This window comes from Neopsephotus bourkii, unplaced genomic scaffold (genome assembly GCF_033783945.1).
Source record: "Neopsephotus bourkii isolate Nb327-2 ecotype Australia unplaced genomic scaffold, CSIRO-AGI_Nbou_v1 NB_518, whole genome shotgun sequence".
Taxonomy (NCBI): Eukaryota; Metazoa; Chordata; class Aves; order Psittaciformes; family Psittacidae; genus Neopsephotus; species Neopsephotus bourkii.
Genome location: NW_026901019.1, coordinates 1,809,339 through 1,830,831, shown reverse-complemented (window position 1 = coordinate 1,830,831; position 21,493 = coordinate 1,809,339). Strand labels below are relative to the sequence as shown.

The following is a 21,493-nucleotide window of genomic DNA, read 5'->3' as shown; positions in this document are numbered from 1 at the left end:
TCACAAAACGGGAAGAAGAAAAGGTTTTTGCAATGGATGGGTGTAGTTCAGCTCCCTTTGCTGAAAAAGGGGTGATATGTAGCTGTAGGATGTTGTGGGTATGAAGCCATGTAATGTATCTCCTGGGAGCCCTGTGGGGTGGAGAGCACCCCTACTGAGAACCTTATCCATCCTTTTTGCTTCCCTGCTTGCAGGCCAGGAGGGAGTTTAAGCCGAAAGGGCCGTGGTGATGCAGGAGGACCAGCCTGTATAGGCGAGCTGCTCCCTTCCAACAGATGGAAAGGATGTCTCCACAGAACAGGATTCTGGGATCTTTCCCACCTTCCCCCCAAAGCCTTCAGCCTCTCTCTCTCTGTCTATTATGAGAATAATTTCAGGTTTTCAATGCCTGTGAGCTTGAAAAAAACACTGATAGCCCCAAACCTCTTTAAAACAGGGCACGCACTTAACCACCGGTTCCTTACAGCAGCCACTGCCTCTGCACTCCGTGTCTTTGAGCCTTCAAGAAGAGTTGGGAAAAGTATGGGAAGTCAAGTCCCCAGGCAGCTGCAGGCATCTAAGATTTGTCTGTTCCTGAGTTAGAGTATGAAAATGTCCAATTCCCCACCTAGAGACACTCTGAAAACTTCACCCCATCATCCGGCTGACTTTGCTCTGATTCTGACTGTGTGTTCTAACGCAGTTAAATGTGCAATTTAAGGAAGCAGTTCAAATTCACTAAAGGAAACATTGATTTCTGAAAATGATGGATTTCTTTTTCTGTGTTTTTTTTTCCCTAGGTGATGTTTGTGAAAAATTCCTTGGTATTGGCAGGCTGCTTATTGTAATGCTCCTGTCAACGTTTCTGATTTCTGCTGGGATCCCATCCTCTATCATCTAGTTCCTATCAAACAAACAAAGAGGTGAAGCCAAGTATTTCATACTAGCACTGAGCCACAGCCCCAACCCTGCAGGATGTTGTTCTCACAAGTGTGCTGGTATCAAGTTTTCTGGTGTGTTTGCTCTTAGACTGATGGGGCTGCAGATAGAGGGGAAGAGCAGGGGCACAACACTTCCAGGTGGAAGAAACAACCACTGCAGGAGGCACAGAGTGGAGGGCTGGCAGAGCTCTGCAATGATCTTGGCCTAATGTCATTGTAATCCAAAGGAAACTGCACAGTCAAGGGCCATTGTGCATAATATAGAATTATGGAATCGTAGGTTTGAGTTGGAAGCAACCTTTACGCTCATCCAGTTTCAATCCACTGCTGTGGGCAGGAACACCTATCAGTGCACTGGAGCAGGGCAGGCCAGCCCAGGTCAGAATCATCACCTGGCCTTGCTTTATCCCTTACCCTGTTGGTCAACCTCACCCTTGGGGGTATGTATGAACAAACAGCAGAGAAGCTGTTTGCTCAGCCTCTTTTGAAGCAGAACAGACAACTCTGGCACATGGCAGCTCCACATAAATGCTTGGGATTGGAGCCAGCAGCTAAGGGTTAAGAGCTCTGCTCTCACCCATGGGTATGCATGCACACACTCACATACATGCACATATATGTGTGCTCAGCTGCCTCCTTGGGGCCCATCCCTACACGTGTGTCTATAAATGGATTCCAGTATGATTGTGAGCGATCTGGGAAAAGGCAGATTAAAGAGCTAGCTGCAGGCAAATGCAATTATGGAAAAGTAAATAGAATTATGCTCCTCCACCCCAACAAAGGATTACACCCAGGATTTGAGCAAATTCAGGATAAGCAGAAATCAGGCACTGGATATGGAGATTACCAAGGATCTGGAGACAGGCTAGTGCATGCTGCTGGAGAAAAGGCCCAGCATTTACCAGCCTTTGCATGGATGCTGCACTGGGCAGGGCTGGCCCTTGCCGGTGTGGAAAGTCAAGGCCAGTGTTCAGGTGGGGCCATTCTCCCTTGTTGCCTGCAACAGCAGCAAGCCAGGGCACAGTGTAAACATCAGACTTCCTTTGCTCTCTGGCTGGTCAGTAACCAAGTGACTTATCTTCATTTAGCTACAAAACACGAGGAATAGCTTTTTCTGCCACATAACTTTAACAGGCATTAGCGATCAGAAGCATTTATGGCTGTTCATTTTCCCATAGTTATTAACTAGCAAAGAGTAGCTGCTTCCAACCTAATAGTCCTTTCATTGGCCAGTCAAAAAAAGAAAGCTCCAAACAGTCTTGCAAATGACCTCACACCAGCACATGCTCCACTTCCCTTGCAATGGCACTCTTGCCACTTGATATCATACCACTCTTACTGCATCTCAGTTACCTCCTGGGGGGGCACGGACACATAAAGGATGCAGAGGCTGTGCCCACTGTCCCATGTCTCTGATCTTCAGCCTCATCCTTAGCTCAAGTTGATGCACCTGGGTTAATTTCCAGTGAGTGGGTACCCACGCAGACACATGATGAATAGATGTCATCTCTGTGTGTGTTTTAGCTGAAGCATTAAACAATTCTTCACTTGTATTCGTACCTGGCCAGTATTAAGGAATATCAGACCTGGTAATTTTATAACACTGGGAGTTCTTCTGCAGGCAGCAACACTGAGCCCCCTTGTGAAATCCTATCAGGCAACAGGCTAAAAAGTACAAACAGCAAGTCTGCAGAAACAGCAAAAGAGGTTGTTTGACTGATGCCAAGAAGCCAATGGACCTGAGAAACTGCCGATCAGCATTTCATATTACCCAGTTGTTAGCACCAGGACATTAGCATTCCCAGCCAGAGTGTAACACCAGGATCCTGCTATGTCTTGTTCTATTGGCTTTAATAGTTGCTGCTGCCATCACCCCACCATGCTGACGACAGAGTGGTGGCTGCTATTTAAGCAGCGCTAAATCTGTCCCTGCCACAAAACGGCTAGGAATCGGGGCTGTTGCCATATTGCCAATTAAGCCTAATTAAAGTGGGGAAAGAGTTGTTTTTCCTCAAAGGGAAAACAGGTTTTGAGAAAGGTGCCAACTTGTAGGTTGTAAATCCAGAGGCACCAGGTTGGTCTGATTCCTCTTTTCCTCCTGCTCCCCCTTCATCATCACACAGGTCCAGTTCCATGAGCTGGAGCTCTCTGTAGGAAAGCCACACTGAACCCAGTGTGTGCTTGCTCCAGCACTGCTCTGCACTCAGAGTGGTGAGGGCAGACCAGGCTTCTCAGCTGCTGGGGCTGTGCCCTGTGGTACAGGCACATACACAGCATCCTCCAACCAAAACTGCCTTGCTTGCAGCAAAGCAGATTGCTCCCCCACAGAGTGTGGAGAGGCAGCACTCGAATTAGCAAGGGCTTGGCCTATGCATAAGCTGAAGGTGAGAAACCAGCCCAAGCCCTGCATACCAAGAAGTGATGCTTTAAAGCATGGCGGACCTTACACCAGCTCACCCTGCCTTTCTCCACTGGCTCCAGTTGAATGAAGAAAGGGTCAAGGAGACAGTGCAATGCTGCCTTGGGAAACCCGGACCCAGGGATCGGTCCCACCTTCTCCCCTTTAAAGCCCACTTAAAGATCAAGAGATTTTTATTTGTTTATTTATTTATTTCTTTATTTTAAGATGGGTTGGTTTTTTTGTCCTTTAACCTCAGAGCTTGTGCAGTGCAGCTGGGCCACAGGCTCAAGGTTCCTTTTGGAAAAGGTCTTTTGGAAGCGAAAGCTGATCATCTCACAGCATCCTCTAACCTGGGTCCCTGGGCCAAGGCCACTGAAATTGCTGCATCAGGCCAGCTGAAAGGGCCATCAGCACAGTCTCCTGCCTCCAACAGCAGATAACCTGAGAAGGGTACAGTGACAGGGACTGGATTTCTCATGAACAGGAGAGGATGCCTTAGAGCCTGGTACCCTTTGCTGGCACCCGTTCCCTATGAAGTTGTGTGATGGCTTTCCAAAGCAGCCGCAGTGTCCCACAGAGACGAGCCCTACCATTTCCTGATCTATTTAATGATTCCTCAACCAGCAGCTACCCAGAAAACTGCTATTATCTTCAGTGCTTTGTACATTTTTCATGGGTGGCATAAGGTGGATGCAGCACCCTCAAAGGAGCCTTGGTGCTACCAGTACCAACAGTGAGTTTGTGGAAGAAAACCATCTACTTTGCAGGAGGGGTTTAACATCTCCAAAGCAAGCTGTGTCCTGGCGTTGTATCACAAGTCTCACCTACAAGATGCTGCGGGTACCGTTATCTCTTGGCTGAAAGCATTGGGTTTGCTGGTTCGCAACTGAGTGCTGGTCTGCAGTTCAATTCTGCCATCTGCAGCTCACGTCTGAAACTGCTGCCCCTCCTGCCAAATTCCACTTTGGATATGGGCAAACAACCCCGTATTCAAATAATCTCCCCAGGTGAAGTTCATGGGCTTAAAATCTCCGGAGGTGAGAACAGCAGAAACAGGGCTTAAAGGAGAATGACTATGCTGTAAATGAGGAGAAGCCTTTTCCCTAATGAGTAAGTAGTTCAACCACACACCTTAAATGACAAACTAAGATGAGGTTCACCTCAGGGGAGTGTCTCAATACCAGCAGTACAGGGGGGTTGTAACTGTGTTGATTCGCAGAAGTTCTTAACCAATCTGCCCATTTTACAGGGGAAAAGAAGTTTGTTTAAATGCATTGGCCCAGAAAACTCCAACTTGCCAAAGCTTTGCATGCCTTCATTGCTTTTTTTCAGGAAGAGAGGTTGGAAATGCCCGTTTCTCCAAAGGATGGGTGCAGGTGGATCACCAGAAGTGGTTGGTAAACATCTGTTTGGATTCATAGAACCAGCCACTGAGCAGCTCTTGAACAGCTTGGTAAGAGGACATCGTGATGACTTTGACCCCACGTGCTCCCAAACCAGCTTTTCTGCCCTCTGAACCACCCCAGGATGGATCGCACTGGAACACCAGTACCTATCATCACCCCCATCCACACCTCACCACTTCAGATCCTCTTGCTGGAGGAGAACATTGTGCTCCAGCCCTGCGCTCTCCTGTATTATACATGACATGGCACGTCCCTGGATTAATGAAGTCTCCATCTAATCAGAGCATATCTTGTCAAAAAAGAGAAACAATCTGTTCCTGACCTAAAAATTCCTGCTGCTGCCTTTGTACTGCCAGGTACAGTTGAGCTTCAGTCCTTTCAGTTAAAAGTAAAAGAGAGGTTTGGGAATCCTGCTCCCTTTTCTTGCCTTGCTTGCTCTGTTATCAACTTCCCATAGGCCTAGAGAAAGAAATAATGCCTTAGTTTTCCCACCTGCAGAACAGAATCAACTCATCCACAAAGTACCTTGAAAGCCATGAATGTTTGTATAAAACCCTAATGCCAGTTATGTTTTTGTTAATGCTATCCTAGAAGTACGTTATTACATTGAAAGAACAAAGGCCCTTGCTCAGCATCTCACACGAAACGCCATCTCAGTAACAGCAGTCTGTTCATTAGAGAAATGATTTGCATTTTAATGTGTGACTCATGAATACCTCTCATGTATGTCAGTGGGAATGTTTCCCAATCCGCCACTGGCCCAGTAGCACCAGGACCACATCCCAGGACATAGCGGTGGTGGCTCAGCATGGACACCATGTAGTTTCCTCAGCCTTTCAGCAGCTTTGCAAGCAGCTTCTGGCCGTTGCTTCCCTTAGTTTGGCACTTTGGCTGTTTGCTCAGCCTTCTGCCTCTTGGATGTGACTAGTGCCTGACAGCACGATGCTCTCCCAGACAGGGAAAAGGTGAGTAATAGGACCTCAAAATGCAATTGTATTAGTGAAAGACCTGGAAATTGTTTCTACAAATGTGGGTTAATGGAAACAGGATTCCTCTATCCCATATTCTGAGTTTGGCTTTAAAAACAGCCTGCTGTCTATGAAGAAGAGCCTGCAATGTCATGCCTTCATGTCTCAGCAGCAGAGATGAGTGATTGCAGATGTCTGCCTTTTTTAGGACTTGTTCATATTAAAAGAGCATTGAACAGGAAGGCTGGATCCACTGTCTGCTTAAAGAGCTGAGCCAACAATGGTGTTTCCCAGCACTATCAGCATAAAGTTGTCAGGTAAGATGCTTGTTAGTGCCTGGGGGAGCTGGAGTTCCTAAATCCACCCTAAGGTTACCCCAGCCAGCACTGGGAGCAGAGTCAGAGCCTGCAGGGAACACACTTTCCCATTGCTGCTGGCTTAAGCTGGTGTCACTAAAGCTCAGTGTTTCTGACAGCCCAGGATCTCGGCATGGCTTTTGCACACCCCATGCCTGTCAGGCAGAGCCCAGAAGAGCACATCCAAATCCACCACAGCACACTGCTCTCTCTTTGACTTCCTAACACCTTCAGCCTGGTGTGGATGGCTTTGGCCAAGGGGCTTCAGTGGAAACCAGTGCCATCTGTGGCCTGGTCAGGTGTCCTATTTGTCTTCTAACTTTGATTTCTGAGGAGCACAGCAGTGCAACATTCTGCTGGCTATTACTGATGATTTTTTGATCTCAAAGCTTGAAACTGCTTATTTTTTCCAATGGGGGAAGAAAACCCCAACCCCTTGTTTTCACCTGATACAACAGTGAAAAGGGAAGCTTTTCTGCCAGTGCCTAAGACAAAAAGAAAGTATCTCAAAAAGAAGTACCTGGCATTCACAGACACTATTTTCTATTCACCATTCTTGCCATCCAGTAAAATGAAGACAACCTCACAACCTCCATTTCATATCACTTCACACCTCCTGTCACCTCTGAGCTCTGGAGAATATCAGATGTTAGTTTGGGGAAAACAACGCTAACAAACCCTGACAAAACCCAAGACACATTGATGTCTTCACAGGTTAATGGCTGTGTTTAGGTCTTGCAGATCACACACGCACCATTACTAAACAAAGCACCTTCTTGTTCCATGGATGGAGGTATAACTTGTGTTCCTCAGAGGGAAAAAGAAGGGGTTTTAGGCAGTGGAATCTGAGGCTGATGGACAGGGCTCACCCCATGGCTGTGCCTCACGCCTTGTCTCGGCCTTTCTCCCAGTGCTAAGCTGGGAGCTGTCATTACAGCCCAGCTCCTCTGCATCAGGCAGACAAAACAAGTAAGCAGAGGTAATGGGGATGGATATGACACAGCAGCAGTGGGGAGGAGGCTATGCTAGCCCCGATCCTAGGCTTGCAGGCAGGGATGGATCTTCTCTTCCTGCCTCCTCCTGGAGACCCTCTGCTCTGCTTGGGTTTTAGTGCCTGGAGAAGGTGCCGTCCACTACCACACGCCCAAGCGCAGGCTGCCAGTGCCTCTGGCGTGGTTATAAAGCAGTACAACCTACAGAGGCTATGGGACAGGCAGAGAGCCTGCTGCTCTCACCACACCTGCAGCATCTGCTTCAGTCCAGATGTGGACTTAGCATTAGTGAGAGGAGCCATTGCACAGCCTTGAGAAGGTAACAAACACCTGCACAGAAAGCATAGAGGGCACTGAAGGCAGTGTGGAGATGCGTCAAGCTGTCTGTGCTGTGCTGCCCTCAACTTCTCCAAAGCCACTTCTATGAGGGCTTGAACTCCTCCTCACCCATAAGAGTGCTGCTAAATAAAGGAAGCTGTTAACATCCACTTGGATATGTTCAGTGTCTCCCAGGCACCACGGGCGATCATGCACGGCAGGAGGATGGAGGTGGCAGTGCCTTGATGTTGCTCCTGCCTCACCTTGCTGGCTGGCTGTCTACCCTCACCCTCTCAAGTCTTCCCATTCTGTCATCCAGAGATTTCTGACCTCAGGAATGGAATGACCTCACTTTTCTCTTGAATGCTTCCAAGTATAAAGCAGCTCACACGATGGGCAAGCGCCGTTCCTCCTGCTTTTCACTGCGGTCTTCCCACAGATTTTGTACTGTGGGAGAGCTCTACTCGACTGGGCTGCTAATCCCCTGATTTCAGGCTAGAAGATCATTTGCAATCTGCTCTGCTGACTCGCCATGCCTATGCAATATCACCCTAATGAATACCTACTCCACTGAATACCAAGTACCCTTTAGATAGGCAATAATATCCCCTGTCTCTCCCCATGATACACGTATCAGCTCAAATCTGGGGAATACTTCAGGAGATGTGTTCGTCAACTGCTTGAATAAATCACCCTATGGAGATGATATATTTACCCTTTTTTCTTGAATGCATTGCTTTTCAATATATAATACTGTTTGCACAATAATCTTTCACCTGGCACAGCCAGCCTCCATGCAGAGGTGCTCCTGTGGCACTTTGCATTTGATGCTGGATGCTATTGAATCAATATACAGCACATTAAGCAAGGAGTCGAAAGCTGTATGTGTTAATCAGCATCAGCCCCATGGGGACCAGTTTGGTCTCAGGGAAGGGACACGGGTTGGCTCCCTCAAACCTTTGGGATTCCAGAAGCAATGCCAAATTTCCTCAAGGTGCTGCAACAAAGATCCTTCCCATGGTGCTTTAGGGACAGGGGCAACGGAAGGACTTGGATTTAAGCCTTGCAGAACTTTACCCTTAGGGTGTGAATGAGCTTTCCAGGGGGTTCATCCAGAGCAGGTTTCTGCCTGCCAAGTGCTGCCAGCAGTATGTGAGCAGTGAAAGCTCAGGCCGGGGAGCCTCTAGATGTCACTGCCATGCAGCAAAAATGGACCCCAGTGCCAGAGCAGGATGGGGACACCAAGCTGGGTGTCACAGCTGGGGCACAGATGGCAGCAGGCACCCAGGACCCATGGAGGGCACTCACAATCTGCCTGAGCAACCCATTCCCCAGGGCTGAAAAGATGCTGCTATTGTAGGACTGGGAGCAAGGAGTGTAGGCAGGGATTGCAGGGTGAGGCATTTCAGGTAAGGAATTGCCAGGAAATAGTAAAGCACTTCAGTTCCAGCCATGTGGCAAAGAGATCTTAGAGACAAGAGCTAAGGCTAAGCACAATAATGCCAAATACAGCTGGTACCAAACCCTTACCCCCAGCCAACAAGTGGTCCCAGCATTTTCCTGCTGAGCCACCTAAACACAGGGTGGTCACTCCTGATGGATTTCCATCTGCCTCCCTGAATTTGCAGTACTGGAAGAAGGACAGGTATATCTCATTTGAGAAAGGGTCACCATCTCACTTATGGCAGCAGCAAGAGCTGAGTGCTTCCAGGCTTGCAGGCATCCCTCCACATGGGAATACGGGTCCCTTACTCTTGCACCCTTACCTGAGAGATGCCTGTGGCTCTGCAGCCCGTGGTCAGAGCATTTTAGGTGGCATGGCATGGCTGGTCCAGGCTTCAAGACCTGCACTGCATTAGGAAACAAAGATAAAGATCATTAGTGCGCACCTAAAGGCGCGTGAGGTGCATGAGCCAGTGGGCTGCTCACAGCCAGGGTGGGCTCACTGCAGCATGGGCATCAAAACCACAGCCTCTGAGGCTTCTGGGAATGCTGCATGCTCTGGGAACATCTGCAGGACCAAGCCCTGCAGGCAAGATGTGCAAGAGCTTCCTTCTCCATCCATCCTGAGATGACCTGGGGACCAGCTCTGCCAGGCACACGCCAGATGTGGGGCCTCTGGGTCTCAGGGAAAGGGCAGTAGCAGCAGGGCTTCAACATCTACATCCAGGGGTTGTGTTTGCAGGGTCAGCTGTCACCACTTCTGCACCAAAGTCCTTCTAATGCTAAAGATGGTCTCAGACACTACCTAATTTCATCAGCTGTTTATCCCATCTTCAATGCTAGGGAGTTCAGAATCAGAAATCTCACCTGCTTCAGCTTCTGCTTCTTCATGTTGCCAGCTTCTCACCCTCTTGAGGGTTTTAGCATCATCAGGATTGAAAAATAAAGCATTTGTTCAAGGTCCTTCTCTTCAATTTCTAATAGCAGATGCTCTCAGAGCTTTCAGATTTGTCCCTGAGGACTTGAAACTGATTTTAATTCAGAAAGTTGGAGATGATATTATCATAATTGCATAAATCCCAGAGCTTTCACAAGTGTGAGAAACCTCATGGGGACTGCACTAACATTTCAGAGCTGGCAAACACAGAGGAAGGTACACAGAGGAAGGTGCACAGAAGAATCCAACAGGGGGACCATCCCCATAAAGTTTGCCTTCACAACTTAATCACACAAAGATGAGATGCAGAAGTTATCCCTCTTTATCTAACACCCCACTGATCTGAGCTGCTTTTGTTTTTAATGTTAGGCCCTGTGTTTGTCAAATGTATGTTGGTTTTGGAAATAATAGTCACTGCTGTAGATCGGCCAAATCATTGTTTTTCTCCCTATTGACCCAACATTTCTTTTTTTCCAGGCTACCAAACACCCTTGACTTTGCTTGTGGGATGGTTAATCAACAAGTCTGTCACAATGATGGATTCCTCCTGAATTGTTGCTTAATTAGCTTGGTTGGAAGTATAAATCAAGTGGGATACCAATTCTTCCAATGCTACAGACAGGCAGCCACACTCAGCTTGACAGCAGTGAGTTATTACTTTCTGCCCCAGTGCAGGACCAGCATGCAGGTGCCAGCCTGCAAGCCCAAAGGGGCCATAGGTTCATCTTGGAGAGCACTGACATGCACAGACCACACACATCAGAGTGAAGGGTTGGTGAGGTGGAGGTTGGTGACCAGCTGCAGGGGCTCTGTACATGGGCATACACACACCCCTTGAATGATATGAGCCACAGCCCCATCATCTGCCCATGGAGAGACAAGTTTTGTATTACTTGGGATGCCTGGTCTCTGCTGCTAACAAGGCCAAGTTTAGAGACAAGGGCTGGAGAACCTCTCCTGTGAAGAAAAGCTGTGAGAGTTGGGTTTGTTCAGCCTGGAGAAGAGAAGGCTCTGGGGAGACCTTAGAGCAGCTTCCAGCGCCCAAAGGGGCTGCAAGAAATTGGGAAAGGGGCTTTTCGTAGGGACAGGACAAGGGGGAATGGCTTTAAACTGACAGAAGGGAGATTGAGGTTAGACATTAGGGAGAAATTCTCCTCTGTGAGGGTGCTGAGGCCCTGGCACAGGGTGCCCAGAGAAGCTGTGGCTGCCCCATCCCTGGCAGTGTTCAAGGCCAGGTTGGACACAGGGGCTTGGAGCAACCTGGTCTAGTGGAAGGCGTCCCTGTCTGTGGCAGGGGGTTGGAATTGGATGAGCTTTAAGGTCCCTTCCACCCCAAACCAGTCTGGGATTCTATGATCTTTGTCTCATGATAAGCAGCACTGCCTTCCACAGAAAAGGAATTACACATCATAACAATACATTGCTTGGAAATTAAGATTTTCGAGAGTGATCTTAATAGCTTGTTATTTTTATAGGTGGGACTTTCATGCAACAAGAATGTATTTAAACCTGTTGACCTAAACTGAATTTCACAATTTTACCATGAGTAAATTCCATGTAGCTACAAAGAGCTTGTTCTCAGCATGTCTGAGCCAGCTAGAGCACCCCTGAGGTGTGTGGTGGACATCACACAGAAGTACTTCTAGATCTCTATTTACCCTTTTTTGACTTCCCAGGCTAAACTAAACAAGCATACTTCTCTGAATGGCTCTACTAATATTAATACTTTTTAGCAAAGCATATTTATTTGTCCATGGCCACCTTTTTCATTTATCCTATCTCTTTGCCAGCATATTCAAAGACCTTAATAAATGACCAGTGATTTCAGGTGGGATGTGTAAGTCACACATTGGAGAAGGGATCTGTTTGTTTAAAACTAACTGAAAAAATATTAGAATAACCTAATTTTAGTGATTTCCTTTCCTATCGTTTTCAGTGAAAGTTTGGGCTCTCCAAGCTGCAGAACAAGACACTGCATGGACTGACCTCTTAATAACAGACTCGGATTCCTTCTTTACCCTGTGACATAGTTGTTGCTCTGCCATGTAACATCTCATTGCCAAAGAAGTGAATCTCTCACTAGTGTGTGGATGACCCAATGGAAACTTGTGTAGAAGGTCTGGGTGAGGCATGGTGTGAATTATATTGCCATGGAAACCCTGAGTTCCTTTCATCCATTGACATTTGCATCCTTTTGGGCATTTTCACAGGCACAGTTTTCAGAGATCTCTTTTTTCAGTAGTTGAGTGGAATTGATCAGTAGATTCACTGTTACCACCATAACAAGAACTCTGGAGGTGGAGTTTGTGTGGGGGCTACAGCAGGGTTACTGTTATCTAGCACCTTTAAGCTAACCTTCTGAGCAGGAATTATATCTGAAGAAGCCCTATACTTTAAAGACATCAGGGCAGAGAAAGAGGAACTTGTCTCTTCCCAAACAGTCCTGATATTGATGCTGGGAACCAGAAACAAACCACTGAGCAATCTGTTCGACATCTCTAATATGCCTCTTCATTGCCCTAGCAAATCAAATGGAATCCCTACAGCTGGTGAACTGAAATATGCACGAGACTTGATTTTCTTTTTCTTTCAATTTATTAATAAAAAGTTAAAAAAAATCACAAAGCTTCTGGCAATATTTATGAATTATGACTAATTTCTTCAACCTTTTTCTGGCATTTAGAAATAGCACACAAGCAAATTAAGAAATAATTCAAATACAACTGTGTCTTAATTATTTTTGTTACCTCTGTGATACACTCCTTCCACAAAAAGCCTGATTCTATTCTTATTTGCAATGGAGTTAATGGAGCTGTTCCTGACTAATGTGCATTAACAGGAGAACCAGCCATACTATTTACAGGAAGATGAAAGGAGATTATTATAGTCAGCACTTTGAGCTTGCCCAGACCATTAAGTACTAGCAGCTCGCCCATGGAGCACTCTCATTATCTCCTCTTCTCTGTCCAGAGCAACTCCCCTTTGCCTGCAGAGGACTCTTCATCCTGACATCTGAGTGCCATCAAGTGTAAGCAGATGTCCATGGGAAACCTGGCTTCACTCCTTCACAGTGGCTTTTCAAGAGCCCCATGGATGGCTCTTGTATCGGATGGCCTTGGGCTGTGTCCTGCAGAGGAGCAGAAAAGCCACCTATAACAGAGGTAAAAAAGACTCACTCAAAACACAGGTAGCTGGAGATCAGTCCTAGAAGTCACTAATGAGAGTATTCTATTCAGCAAACACCAAGTGTTTGTTAGGCTCTAGTTTGAAGAGTTTCAATCCTCTGAGGGGCCCGTGCTATGAGTGCCCAGTCTCTGGCAGCAAGTGGCTGCTAAATTGCTCAAGTGATTTTAATTCAAAGCCGATAAGTGAAAATTATGATTAATTATATATTCGCAGGAGTTATGATCAGTTTATGAATGATTCATGAAAGAAAAAAGGAAGGCTAAATAGACTATGAATATCATTTGCAAGCAATAATTCAGGCAACTTCATCCCCCAAAGCGAGGTCCTGCTAGTCTCATGTTTACCTAATGACAGCCTGCAGTGCAAGGGGTGGGTGCTGTGCTGTGAATGATCTGTTTCTGCACACCAACAGCAAAATACAGCTTTGCTGTGACAAAGGGAAGGTGCAGTCTCCAAAGCTCTCCAAAAACAAAGGCCATTCTTTCAAACAAATAGCTGTGCAGACTGTGCTCAGAGGGGTGAAGACATATTGAGGGGAGAAGCTCAGCTCCTGATGCAGATGGACGTACTGGATGCAATTAGGAATGAAGACAGAAGAGCAGCTGGCCATGAATGCTGTCCTGGAGTCAAGGGACATGGAGTTGTCCCTGCCTTGAGTCTGAATCTACCAGGTTTTCTCCCAGAGGGAGTGTAGTTTACACCCTGATTTTACATTTCCCCTTCCAGCTTCTCACCAAAACTGGCATCCAATATCAACTGCCTTCAGAGACAGGATGTGGGACACCAGAGATGCTGCTTGTACATTAAGGCCAGGTTGGACGGGACTTGGAGCAACCTGGTCTAGTGGAAGGTGTCCCTGCCCATGGCAGGGGGTTGGAACTGGATAAGCTTTAAGGTCCCTTCCAACCCAAACCAGTTTGGGATTTTATGATTTCTAATTCCTATCTATAGGAAGGCTCATGGCTCATCTGGATGCAGTCCCTGGATTCAATGAAAGTCCTGTGCTTTGGGGTTTTTTTCACTCCATTTTGGAACTAGGTTGATAAGAGAAGTGTGTGACTTTGCCCAGGGGTGCTCCAGGAGTTCCTGGGCTCAGCTGCAATACAGTGGCAGTAGGCTGCTGGCTTCCCACTTCATGTTTTCTCTATGGATTACATTTTCTCCTTGTTTTCTCCTCAGTGCCAAATGTCTGGGACCAGTACTAGCACTTTATCATTGCAACAAGAATAGCTGCATCCGAGTGGGCTAATAGAAGCACAATGGTCAACATAGTTTAAGGATATATAATCAGTTTTCTAGGAAAAGGCAAGAGTTCTTCACAAGAACCAAGTGGCAAGATCAGAAAGGCTAAGTAAACTTCAGGGTAAAAAAGCCCCTCTCTAGGCCTGACATGGAGGGAGCAAACATAATGAAGCACAAGGTAGAGACTGTTGTTCAAAGGTAAACTAAACCACTTAATTCCATTAAAAACGTGAAACACTGACCAAGAAATCTCAGTGACCTCGTATTTACATCCTGTTATTGGCTTTACATTTGCTGCAGCTATGTAAAAGATATGCAGGACTAATTGCATCCCACAGAGAAAGACAAAAGAGACAAGTTCAGGTCTATTGAAAATGTATTATCTCAGGAGGGAACGGGGGCACGTGGCTAACTGAGCCATTGGTGGTCTGAGCAACCACATCAGCAACTCCCCAGAAAAACCAGCCCAAAGTCCACTTCCCTTTGCAGGCCCACTCATGCTGCAGCTCTCACCCTTCTCTTTCTCTCAAAACCCACCATAACCCCAGGGTGAGCTTTCTGTAAGGTCCCCACTCATATTCACTGTGGCTGCTGTAAGGACATCCACCCCTTTCTCTCAGTATGTATAGTACCAAGGAGATTTCTTACCAGCCACATTGAGCTCTGACATCTCTTTAGGTGTACATGACAAGAGTCAGCCACTGGAAAAAGAAGGAGAAAAGGTGCATTTAAATAGTGATGTTATGCTAAGTATTCAAACATGTGTCTCGGTACCTTCAGGCTCTGAGTCAATGACTACAGTTCTTTTGTCCCGCACAGGATAGATAAGGGGTTTTAGAACTGCCTTTCCCCCTTATTACAATTCAGACCCAGACACACTTTCCTTATGTTGCTTTCCATGATAAATGATTGCAGCAGGAACAATTGCTGGGAGAGGCTGGCATCTGCGTGATTGCAAGTGGAAGGGATAGCAGGGTTTGGGAATGTGGTTATCCTGCAGATCATAACATAGGTTCAGGGCTTCTGCTTGGGAAATGCTCAGCTCTTGGTGCAAACCAGATTTAATGAACTCTGAGCCACTGAACTAAGCACGGAATGCAAACAGGAGCCAGCAAGATTGTAAAAGGATTTTGTGAAAGATCTTTTTAAACACTGTGTTGTCAAATAACAGTCCCCAGACTGATAAAATGCAGCACTCAGGCATATCACCATGGAGCACAGCAGGATTTTTGCTTCAGACTAGCTGATAAAAAGCTTGATGGATCCCCACTCCGCTGTGCCTGCAAGACAAACAGCAGCAGCAAGCATTTGTCTGCTATTTCCTTCTCAAAACCAAGACGGTTTGCAACTCAGAATTAACAGATGGGGCAATAAGAAATGAAGGCATGGATTTCTTTTTGTCACTTCCTCAAAGTCACTTTGAGCAATGTCTCCAACAATGAGAGTCTGGGGGCAGTAAGGGAAGACTCTGCTTTGGACATGGATGGCCACCACTGAGCTGTGCTTACCCTAACAAGGCTGCATGACTGGGAAATACCTCCCACCCATTACGCATATCCATCCAGGCAACACCACTGTTGGTGTCACAGGCAAAACCCCCAGTAACATACATCATGCATCATCTTTAACTAACATACTCAATGGGACCACTTTCAGACCTGGAGAGAAGGAAAGGAGCACTCTCACCTCTGTTGCTGTCATCAGAATCTGCGATCCACCCTCTGCCAAGTTTTGAAATGCATCTACAGATGGAACAAAGAAAATCTCATTTCATAAGGAGAAAACAAGAATGCAGGGTAGACATAAGGCTGTGGCAGCTGAGGAGCAGGGATGCAATCCCTGTGCTGGGATGCTCTGCCTTGGTTAAGGGGTCCACTCACACTGCCCTCCCTCTGCACATCTCTGTGCTGGGTACCCCCTTTTTCTTGGCCCTGGGATCACAGTATGGAGAGGCATCTCAATTGCAGGGCCACAATGCAGGACGAGTATAGGGATAGGGAGTGCTCAATGTGACCGCTTTCATCTCCTCCTGCCATTTGTTCCAATTGCACCTCCTGCCTGAAGACTGACAAGAGAACAGTGAACTAATGAAACACATCTTCCCACAGGGAAACTTTCTGTTGGTCCTTTTCCATCCTCCCTGGCAGTGAGTGATCACAGTGTGTTCTAAAGAAACCGATTCTCTTGAAGTCATTAGTATGCCTTGCAAGCTTTTTCCAGGGAATATAAATGCAGATGCTTGCTGTTATTCAGCTCCAGTTGGAAATTAACATTGCTGAAAGTTTTCTGACAGAACACTTTGCCATCAGGAAATTTAAATCCATTCAAATATTGATATTCTATGTGCACATTTATATTGCAATTGGTCTAGGAGAAACGTTTAAATCCAAGTGTTTGGATAAAGTCAAAACATAGCATTTTGAGTTCTGTTTGTTTATTTTGAAATTACTTTTCTCCTAGAAAAGCGCTGTTATAAACAGTAGTAAAAACTTGGAACAAATTTCAGCCTGTCTATCCTTGAATGACATGTTCCTCCAGGAGCCTTTTTCCCCACCCTGAATGGAAAAGGCATTGTAAGACCATGAATGTTTTGAAACCTGCCTGGCTTTAGACAGAAGTGCATGGCTGTTGGGTGAGTGTAGGAACAGGGCATAGGGGGGCACTACCCATTTGGCCCTTAGGAGACAACCAGAGCTACTAGCACGATGAAGCACGTCCAGCCTATAGTGCTCTGAAGAAAGTCATAGAACAAGAAAACCCCATGTTGCACCCCGCTCCTTAGCAAGGTTGCATTTGCATGGCTGGGCTTGCACCTAACAGTCTTCCTAGGAACAAAAGACAGGGCTGAAGTTATCTCCTCTGGGTAGAGGTAAGTGCTCCTTCACTGCTTCATTAACTCCCATTAAATACAGTTTGCAAAGAAGCTGCTGCTTTTGCTTTGGGTCTTATCTCTGGCTGTCTTGAAAGGATAAGCAATGAGTTAATGGAACGGATTTTATCTTTCCTGCCGCATTCACACCATCATAAAGGTGAACTGCCTTTTATTTCCATGTGGCACTCTTACCCTCTCCTGTAGCGATCTTATTCACAATGATTTGAAAAGTTTGAGAAATATATTCCCCATTAAACCCTCTGTCAAGTGATAACTGCAAGAGTTGAGGGCGTTTTATGATCCTCATTACAGACAGCAATGAAACTTTCAGAGAGTCCTTTCCACATGGATGTAAAGAAGTTGTCTTTACACTGGCACATTAGTAAGTTGCAAGAGGACCTTTTTGAAGATAAAAGAAACAACCATGGAAGTAATTTAGGCACAAAAATGTTCATCTACAGCAGAAGACATGTAAAATCACAAGGAAATTTATGTTTACAAGTTATCTTTCTTTTAATGAAAGCATAAAATCAGGACACAGTCTGGCTTTATGAGCTGCACTCCCCTGAAATGGGGTTTTAGGCAGTGTCTCTGGGCGGATCCACTGACCACTATTGGCCCATCAAACATCAGTGGTAAAAGCACATAGGAAATAATGAACACTCATTTCCACGCACTGTCGAAACCCAGCTCATTCCAAAGATGAACTAAATTGCTGCAGCAATGTTCTAGCACGTGGATCACAATTGCTGGGTTTGTTTAACTACCAGCATTTCCAGTCAAAATGCTTATTATTAGAGTAGTAAAAATTATGCTTTCATAAAAGAGAATTCCATTTACTTTCAGGCAAAGGCTTATTTACAGACATTCCCTCCTTGCAACTGCCAGACAATGGCTGCACACAATACAGGCATGGGGGGGTTTTATCCTGAGAAGGACCTCAGACCTCCTCCTTGCCAAAATCTGAGAGAACTTTACATAAGTTGGTGAGGAAAATGTCTCTCCAATTAAAAGGGGGGAAAAAATATGTAAAAACACCTCCTTTGCTGTGATTTAGACTTCTCTGATTTTAACCACAAAAAGCCTTCCATCTGAGATGTGCTGCCTTGTTCCTCTCCACTGGGCATAAATGCATGCAGTCTTGCGTCAGTGGTACCAGCAACGCTCCACATCATCCTGCAGGGAGCTCTACTGTGGACCAGGACGCTCAAGCTTGTGTGGAAGGGCACCAGCACAAGGACACAGATTGGTTTCAGAAAATGAGTCTTAGTGCACAGGGGCTCTAAGGACAGGCCTGCAGAGGCCAGATTAATTCACGCAGCAAAAATGGATTGGCAGCTGAAGAAGCTCTGGGTATACATTAACATCACAGGGCAGCGTGGTGCTGCTGCAGCCCACAGGCAGTCTGATGAACTCTGATGGGAAACTGGGGGGTAACTTTCCTTCTGGCTCTTTTCAATGAGGGCATCACTGTATTCCCAGCTGCTTTCTCCCAGCACTAAACCACTCTCTACCAGCCAGCTGCTCCTGTGGAGACAAATGTGGCTTCTGGCAAACAGGCTGCTCAAAGGGCTGCCTGGACCATGCCTGGCCTTTGGGGGCAGGGTTGTTATTTCCAAGCTACGTGTTGGACACGTATTTTCACATCTAGCATTGTGTCCCTTGCCTCCTGCCTCTGCTCTCAGCGTGCCTTTGCGAGCTCCCCTGCTGCCACAGCCCCTGCCCTATCCCAGGCCCCAGCACTGAGACTCACAGGTCATGGTTTCAAGGCGCAGCATGCAACACACGAAGTCAGAGAAGCCGATTCTCCTGGCAGCATCGCCGTACCGCAAGGTCATCAGGCGCAGGAGCTGATCGTTAGCAGCCAGACCTGTGGGGGGGAAGAGGAATGACAGCACTGGGGACACACTGTGAGATGATGGACCAGCTCTGATGGCCTTGTACACCCTGCAGAGAAGCTGGGCTCTCCATCAGACCCCACATTGTCATGTTAGGTCTCTGCATCCCTGGAAACAACAGTTTGCCTTTCCCCAGGTTTGTGCAAAGGAGTTGGTGTACAGCGATGGCAAACCAAAAGCTCTTCCAGTCATTAGAACTGTGGCTTCAGTCAGCAAACAGGGAACACTGAACTAAATAACCTAGTGTTATCTTGCTTTGCCTTTTTAGCTTTCATTTTCTATAAGAAAGGGTGATATTCTTTGGCTTGTAACAAAGTCTGGCGTAGCATTTACAATACCACTGCTGCTTTCTGCTAAACAGGGAGATGCTACCTACCCGTGCTATTACGCGGTGCAGCATGCCTGGGATTCTTAATTTTTACATTTTCTCTTCTATTAGGAAATGGTGAAGGGTGCATTTCCTTTTTATTAGCTGATTATTCAGAATTTGTGTCACAGTCTGTTTGGATGGAAATTGGTATTCAATTGAATGAACAAAAATTGCCTTTTAGAATGATTCTTTTATTAGTTAAATAAAACTACCCTAAATGTGCTGGCTATCTAAAAGGAACGATTTAAATATGTTTTGCACTAAAGGCTGATTTGCTAAACAAAAGAGAAATTTTCTGCAGAGCGCTGGACTGATAGCTTTGGTTTAATGCATTCTCTGAGACTTCAGACAAGTCTCATTTGGCTCAGCTAGAAGAGAAGTAGCTTTCCTCATTTTTCAACCAGATCTGAACTTTAAAGTTAAATGCACTCTTCATGGAGTTAAACCAGTTAAACAAGCAGCAAAGAAGGACATGGTTTCTCCACATCTACGTAGGGGGAGATACACCCATGGAGGTGGGTTAGTACATCAACAAAATCCGGTTCCATGAGCCTAGCTGGAGAAGCTCTCCAGCAGGAAGCAGACACACAATGCTGGATATTTAAATAAATAAAATACATTTGGGCTTAAGGCACAATTCCAAGTAAGAGAAACCTGATTTTACTGTTTTTCCCCTAGGAGATAAATCCAGTAATTGAAAATCTAATTAATGACATTTCTTCTTTGATGCTGGTTTTAAACTGCTGCCAAGAGCCACTGTAGTAGTGAGCAGAGAGTTCTGTCTCGGTTTTAACCTTTGGGAGGCAGCAGGAATTCAATCGAGCTCCCTCTGGAGAGCATATTCCAACAAGCATTTCAGTGCTGCTTATAAGATGTTGTAATAATGTCTTACACTAATAAAAACCCAACAGTTTGGCACGGGCAGTGGGATATGCTCTGAAAACTGCTCACCTGGCAATGTCTCTCAATTACCTTCATCAGCAAGATCGAGGTGTCAGTCCTCCCTGTTCCCAAGATGTTTCAGTTATATGCTGTCGCTTGTTTGTAAGGTTACTTCCTACACCTTTTGCCTGCTGGACTCCTTACTCTGGTTTTAATCAGATTTTAAAACACAGACTTTATGCTTCCCTTTTTGTTTTTATTATTACTATTTTGATGCATTTAATATTGCCAATGAGCTGTTTCTAAATACATGTCAGGGCAGCACTGCTGTTAATGCAGCAAGCCTGCTTTATCCTGGCAGAAAATCTGACCCATCATTGTTAAGCTCTGAAGCATTAGGACAACAGTGACAATTAAGCACACAGCTCGCTGTTCTGCTGGGGAAAGCACTGAGCACTTCAGGGAGCAGCTGGCTGCAAGCTGTATTTAAATACATTAGAACCATTCCCAGGGGTAGCACCAAACACTTTCTGGGGCTGTCCACTCCTTCCTGCTTACAAGCCAGGACTGGGATCATCCTGATGCAAAGCCAGATCCAAATTGCAGCTGTCTGGATGAGAAGGTGGCAAGAATAAGCTTTACTTTTCTTTTTTCCCCCACTCAGAACTGCTTATAGCCTGGCATGTATTGAGTTTGTCATTTAACAGTGCCTTTTTATCCCTTCAAATGCTGCTTTGGTTGCCAGGACTCCTCAGTGTACAATTTTCCTCTCAGTTTTACACTTTAGCACCTTTCTCACAGAATGGACCTGGCAGCTTCTCCTCTGACATTTGGCACATTAGTGCTGTGCTCCTCAGGCAGATGCTAGTGCTCTTCAACCTCTCAGCAGCAAAAACGTTACACGCACATACCCTGTGCTGATGGCTTCTATGGATAACAATTCTGCACTGTGCTCTTCCTGGGGACAACACCCCTTTCCAAGCTCCAGGAAGCCAAATGGGAGCTTCTCTACTGTACAGTTGTTAGAGGATTGGTGGCTCAGAGCTGTATTTCACACACAAAGTCTCTGGACAGGTGACCCAGCTAAAATGTTTCGCTCAAATACTTCACTTGAATCCTGTGTTCCGCTCTGGGACCCCCACAAGAAAGACATTGAGGTGCTGGAGCAGGACCAGAGAGGGCAATGGAGCTGGTGCAAGGCCTGGAGCACAACTGTGATGGGGAATGGCTGAGGGACCTGGGGGGATTTAGACTGGAGAAGAAAAGGATCAATGGAGACCTTACTGCTCTCTACAACTGCCT

The 21,493-nt window shown here is 46.2% G+C and overlaps 1 protein-coding gene across 7 annotated transcripts in view; it reads right to left on the bottom strand.

The window, feature by feature from the left end:
• Positions 1-11,483: 11,483 nt before the first annotated feature.
• LOC133210814 (calpain-13-like) overlaps positions 11,484-21,493 on the bottom strand; it is a 68,957-nt gene continuing 58,947 nt past the window's right edge. For 5 of the 7 annotated variants that reach the window (XM_061350531.1, XM_061350532.1, XM_061350537.1 and 2 more), the window contains 2 exons: positions 18,795-18,911; positions 15,589-15,911 (listed from right to left, as the gene is read on the bottom strand). In XM_061350531.1, the coding sequence (XP_061206515.1) occupies positions 15,781-15,911; positions 18,795-18,911 (248 nt within the window). In that variant the 3' untranslated portion in view covers positions 15,589-15,780. Of the gene's footprint in view, positions 12,892-14,817; positions 14,871-15,588; positions 15,912-18,794; positions 18,912-21,493 lie in introns of those variants that run through there. The other 2 variants (XM_061350533.1, XM_061350534.1) reach the window with 1 other exon arrangement.